At 26.1% G+C, this 7,953-nt stretch overlaps 1 protein-coding gene across 1 annotated transcript; it reads right to left on the reverse strand.

The window, feature by feature from the left end:
* Positions 1–6,784: 6,784 nt before the first annotated feature.
* Positions 6,785–7,425, reverse strand: LOC147470397 (antichymotrypsin-2-like). The gene is given in 3 exon segments (XM_086544239.1): positions 6,785–6,892; positions 6,894–7,028; positions 7,285–7,425. Coding segments are annotated over 3 exon segments (384 nt in total).
* Between the last annotated feature and the right edge of the window lie 528 nt (positions 7,426–7,953).

Genomic DNA, 7,953 nt, shown 5'->3' on the forward strand with positions numbered 1-7,953 from the left:
ATATATTATATATCACTATACACTATATATGTGAGGTAGATATATACACTATGTAACATATATACATATATGTATATATATATACATATATGTATATATACATATACATATATGTTGATATTCTTTTTTGTTTTTGTTGTTTCTTTTTCTTTGTTGTTTTTGGATATATACTTATACATATATGTATATATACATATACATATATGTATATATACATATACATATATGTATATATACATATACCTATATGTATTGTACATATACATATACATATATGTAATAATATACATATATGTACACACACACACTATATAATATATAATATATATATATATATCAATTGTATGTATGTATATATACATATATCTATATGTTGTGTATTATGTATATATACATATATCTATATGTTATGTAATATATGTATATTTACAACACCTTATATCTATATGTATATATACTTATTACAAGCTCATATAGTATATAGGGGTTACTTATATCGTTTTGGGTATATGTATATATACATATATGTATATGTATATATACTTCTGGTGGTATACTATATGTATATATACATATATGTATATGTCTTTGATATATACATATATCTATATGTATATGTATATGTATATGTATAGGTATATGTAAAAGTATATATACATATATGTATATGTATATATACATATATGTATATGTATATATACATATATGTATATGTATATATACATATATGTATATATACATATACATATATGTATATATACATATATGTATATGTATATATACATATATGTATATGTATATATACATATATGTATATGTATATATACATATATGTATATATACATATATGTATATGTATATATACATATATGTATATATATGTATATGTATATGTATATATATGTATATGTATATAATATTACATATATATTATAATTTTTTGTATTGGTTGATATACATATATGTATATGTAATATATACATATATGTATATATACATTTATTATATGTATTTATCCATATATGTAAATGTATATATACATATATGTATATGTACATATACCATATATGTATATGTATAATACATATATGTATATGTATACATACATTTATGTATATGTAATATATACATATATGTATATGTTATATATACATATATGTATATGTATATATACATATATGTATATGTATTATATACATATATAATGTATCTATACATATATGTATATGTATATATACATATAATGTATATGTATATATACATATATGTATATGTATATATACATATATGTATATGTATATGTATATATACATATATGTATATGTATATATACATATATGTATATGTATATGTATATATACATATATGTATATGTATATATACATATATGTATATGTTATATACATATATGTATATGGGTTTTTATAGGCATTATACATATATGTATATATATGTATATATACATATATGTATATATATATGTATATATACATATATGAATGTTATATGTATATATCTACATATATGTATATGTATATATATACATATATAAAAAGTATATCATCTATGCGTTTGGTTAATATATATATATCATATATGTATATGTATATATACATATATGTATATGTATATATACATATATGATATTGTTATATACACGTATATGTATATATATATATGTATATGTATATATACATATATATTATATGTATATGTATATATACATTTTATCGTTATATTTATGTATATGTATATATACATATATCTATATGTATATATAACATATATATAAAATATATATATATGTATATGTAATTTAGATACATATAGTATAAGTTGTATATATATGTATATGTATATATACATATAAATGTAATGTCTATATCAAACATATATGTATTATGGATGTATAATATAAATCTGTATAGGTTTTTGTTTATATATATGTATATGTAATATACATATATGTATATATGATATATGTCCCCCTAGTGGTATATATGTATATGTATTTACTCATATACATTCTTGCTATATATCTAATATATATGTATATGTATATATACATATAGATTATGTTATGTAGTTCATATATGTATATGTATAGTATATACATATATGTAAATACATATATGTATATGTATATAACATATATCTACATATATATGTATATGTATATATATATATATATATTAACCTTACTATTGTATATATCATATATATATATATCGCGCTTATATATGTTATGTATATACATATATCTATATATATGTATATGTATATATACATATATCTATATATATGTATATTTAAGTGGTGTTTGGCTTATATACATATATCTATATGTATATGTATATATACATATATCTATATGTATATGTATATATACATATATCTATATGTATATGTATATATACATATAGATATATGTATATGTATATATACATATATCTATATATATAATTGTAATATATAATATCTATATATATGTATATGTATATATACATATCTATGTTTTGTATATAGACTTTTCTATGTATTTGTATATATACATATATCTATATGTATATGTATATACATATAATATATATGTATATGGTTTAGGTATATATATACATATATATGTATATGTATATGTATATATACATATATCTATATGTATATGTATATATACATATATCTATAAATACGTAAGTAATATCTACATAATATCTAATTATATGTATATGTATATCTATATATATGTATATGTATATATACATATATCTATATATATGTATATGTATATATACATATATCTATATATATGTATATGTATATATACATATATCTATATATATATGTATATGTATATATACATATATCTATATATATATGTATATGTATATGTATATGTATTATACTTTTTATATATGTATATGTATATATACATATATTCTATATATATGTATATGTAATATATTGTATATGTATATGGTGATTTTCACATATCTTTTTGTATGGTATAGTTTTAATATATCTATTTGTTTTTTGTATATATTCATTTTCTATAGTATTTGTAATTTTACTTTATATATATATCTATATATATATGTATATGTATATGATACTATATATATGTATATGTATATATATAACATAATAACTATATATGTATATGTATATGAATATATACATATATTACTGCGTATATGTATATGTATATATACATATATAATATATGTATATGTATATAAATATATATATATAGCTATTGTATATACATATATGTATATGTAAATTATATACACATATCTATATACAATGTATGGTATATATATATATATTATATATGTATATGTATATATACATATATGTATATCTATATTACATATATGTATATGTATTAATATACATAATATGTATATGTATATATATATTATGTATATGTATATCTATATATACAAATATGTATATATACATATATCTATATATATGTATATGTTATATATAAATATATGTATATATATATATATATGTATGTATATATATATAAATGTATATATATACATATTATATATACATAATATATCTATATCTATATATATTTATATGTATATATACATATATCTATAGATATGTATGTATATATATCATATATATATATATACATATACCTCATTGTAAATATGTACATATATATATATATCTTATTATACATATATGTATATGTATATACATATATCCTCATATATATATGTTTATGTATATATAATATATGTATTATATATGTATATATACATGTCTATATACCCACTATATATATGTATATTATAGTACAATATGCACCAGCCATATGTATGTATATGTATATATACAAATATGTACATATATGTATGTATATATACATACCGTATATATACATATATATGAAAAGGTATATATATACATAGATATGTATATATATACATATATAATATGTATTATACATATATATATACATATATAATATATCATATACATTTATATGTATATGTATATATACATATATACTTATATGTATATATATACATATATATACATACATAAATATATATATATATATGCATACATATATATATAAATAGATATATGTATATGTACATATAGATATGTATATGTACATATAGATATGTATATGTACATATAGATATGTATATGTACATATAGATATGTATATGTATATATATATATGTATATGAGTATATATTAAACCATATACATATATATGTCTATATATATATAAATATGTATAGTATATATCAATATACATATATCATATGTAAATATACATATATCATATAATTCATATGTATATATGTGTATACATATATCTATTGTGGATGTTATATTTTTTTTTTTTTTTTTTTTTTTTTTTTTTTTTTTTTTGTGTGTGTGTGTGTCTGTGTGTGTGTATGTGTTAATGCAGATAGACATATGTGAAAAATATCTGAAAACGTTATGTGATGTTTACATATCCGTTTAAACGACCAGTAGATGGAGAACAGAGACAAAGAAAACAGAGTTCCCTATCGTGCAAATGACTAGTTTGCATAATTCTCTGCTAACTATAAAAAGCAGATTTCAATCTTTTAGTGACGCACACGTACAACACACATCTGACTCTGTTCCTTGATTCTAAAAAACAAGCAACAAATCAACCTTATCTAACAAAAAAAAATATTTTCTCAAATCATATCGAGCAATTGAATCTTTCGGTTAAAAAGAGAAGAAAACACCCTACTGGGTTTTAAACAAGATTTAAGCTTTTTCTTTTATACAAGTCTCAAGCTTTCACACTCGTCTCAAGCTTTTTTTTTAAGTCACAAGCTTGTCTATTTATATGTTTCATGTCTCAAGTCTTTCTATCAGCCTAAGTTTTTTTTTTTTTTTTTTTTTTTTAATAAAAGGCTTAAGCTTGTTTCTTAATTAATCTCGAGCATTTTATGAAAGCTTTAAGCTGATCTATTAGCCTCCAGCTTTCCTGGGTCTCACGGGTGTCTATAAGCGCCATATAGAGAATGTTGTTCAGCTTCGTGTCGACGATCGTGAAAGGAACGGCTGTCGCATAAGAAGGTCAAAACCGCTTAGGGAACACCGACGGACGTGGGTGGTCGCCGCAAGGGAGCCGTCGCCGCTGCTTGCTTCGGCGGCCTTCTTCGTCGACCTCAATCACCGCCTTGTGGAGCAACCTTCGAGACGGAGATCCTCTCGTCGGGCGCGTAGTTGGACAGGTCGAAGCGCGGAGAGAAGATGTCCGTGATGCCCAGGGTCTCGAGAGGAAGGACACCGTGGCTTCAGCTGGCCACTGTCCTGTGTGTGTTGTATTAAACCCCCTATATACATATGCATACATATAATATATATTTATAGTCATTATATACATATAACAATATAATATATACATATACAATATACAATTACATTATAAACATATATATATATTTATATATATATAGATAAATAAATCTGAACACATATACAGTACATTATTATCGACTTTCCCATATTACCTTTTCAACGTCTTGTCTTGCTGCTCCCGAATTTTAAAGCTTGGGAAGCCAAAGCATCACATCCTGATGGCTCCGTGCCCAATGCCGCGGCGTGGGTTCGGGGCCAGGCGCTCCAGCTATTCGTCCAGTTCCTCTCCGGTGTTGTGTCCGCTGGGGAGGAACACGAACATGGAGGCGCCGTTCCCTTCGTAGGGCAGTTCCAGGACCTGGGCTGCGAGCTCGACGGAGGGCTGGAAAGCAAGGTGTTTAGGCAACGGTTACGAGCACGCCTGGGAACACGTCGCGGGTCAAGGGTATCCATATGTGAATAGCTGCTTTATGGTAGAAAGAGAGAAAGAAAGAGAGAGAGAGAGAGGGTGGGGGGAAGAGAGAGAGAGGGGGGGGGAGAGTGAGAGAGAAAAAGAGAGAGAGAGAGAGAGAATGAGAAAGAGAGGGGGGAAGAGAGAGAGAGAAAGAGGGGGGGAGGGGGGGAGTGAGAGAGAATGAGAGAGAGGGAGAGAATGAGAAAGAGAGGGGGGAAGAGAGAGAGAGAATGAGAAATAGAGGGGGGGAGTGAGAGAGAAAGAGAGGGGGAAGAGAGCGAGAGAGAGAGAGAAAGAGAGAGAGAGAGCTAGGGGAGAGAAAAGAGAGAGAATGAGAATGAGAGAGGGGGGGGGAGAGAGAAAGAGAGAGAACGAAAATGAGAGAGAGAGAGAGGGGGGGGAAGAGAGAGAGAGAGAGTGAGAGTGTAAGGCACTGGTATTGTACATCATGCGACCCAAGACATTGTTCATATATTTCTCAATTCAATGCAATATCGTTGGCAGTCTGTTTAGACCTTACGCGTCCGTTTCCTTTGTTCGTTTCCGAACACCAGTTGCTCTGGTAGCTGTGTTTACTAGCAGAAGGCCTTTTGACACAGGATCTGCACTAAGAGATCTCAGATCAGGACAGAGCAGAGAGAGACAGAGAGGTCAGACAGACAGACTAGAGCGAACAGGTCTGACCTCTGGCCGTCGGCCAGAATCTGGTGTATTAACAGTCCACAATGAAGACCATGGCACGTGAACGTCTGTCTGATTATTCCACCAGATTACACCCAGGGCATCGGATGCTTTACAACTGCTCCCAGTGGTGGGTTACAGAGAGAAAGAGAGAGAGAGAATGCGAAAGAGAGGGAAAGGGAGAGAGAGAGAGAGAGAGAGAATACCGGCAGACGAAAACGAAGAGGACAGAGTGAAGCAGAGCGCAAGGAGCTGAGTTCTGAACTCACCCTATTTGAAGTCCTCCCGCTGGTGCATCATGTCGACTGTCGCGCCATCTCTCGGCGACAGGTGAAACTCCCTCTTCTTCGTCTTTTCCGCATCGAACTCTCGCTCCCCTAAAGCCCTTGAAGTAGACGGCATTCACGAGGATGGCTACGGATTCCTTTACGTTTTCGTGTGACACGATCGACTTTATCTTACCCTTGGTGGTGTTGCTGACGAATTGGTTTATGGTGGCAGCTGCGGCTTCAGACTATGTGATATGGCTAAGGTGGAATAGCATTGTTTATTGGTTTGACGGGACTGCTGCTATACTTTTACTACTGATTTTGTCAACGTTTGTATCCTCAAGATTGCCTGTACCACTTGTTCTAGTCGTTATTGTTGTTATTATTCTCATTCTTCTACATTGTTATTGCTGTTGCTATCTTATTTTTTTCGAATAGAAGCAGTGATAGGATTACCAATATCTTTATTGAGGAAATACATACATCATATATATTCCTTACCTTCTGAAAGTCCAAGGTCTACACTTTGTGTGAGAACACCTGTTCAAGGCAATCCTTAAGCTTCAACCCGTCCTTAACATAGATTCTATTAGATATGTTCATGGTGTAATTGAGGTTTCCATGCGAGCTGTATCTGTACATGAAAAAGAATATATGTTTATATATATATATATATATATATATATATATATATATATATACATATATATATGCATATAGCTATATATATAAATATATTTATATATATTATATATTATATGCATATATACATATCTCTATATCTATATATATATATATATATATATCTATATATATATATATAAAGGTATTTAGATACATACATATATGTATACTATAGATATAGTATATATATAAACAATATACATATATATATAAATATATATATATATTATATATATAGATAATATAATAATGTATATATGTTATATATAAACATATATATATATATATATATTATATATATATATATATAAATGTATATATTAACAGTTGTATGCATATATATATATAAATATATATGTATATACATACTTATATATGTAATATAAACATACTTACATATATACATACACATACATACATATAAGAAATATATGCATATAATGTATATAGTACAACATAATTAGTTATTTATTATATATATAATAA

Source organism: Penaeus japonicus, unplaced genomic scaffold, assembly GCF_977035675.1.
Source record: "Penaeus japonicus unplaced genomic scaffold, GWHDUDI00000001_assembly GWHDUDI00000015, whole genome shotgun sequence".
In the NCBI taxonomy this organism is placed as follows: domain Eukaryota; kingdom Metazoa; phylum Arthropoda; class Malacostraca; order Decapoda; family Penaeidae; genus Penaeus; species Penaeus japonicus.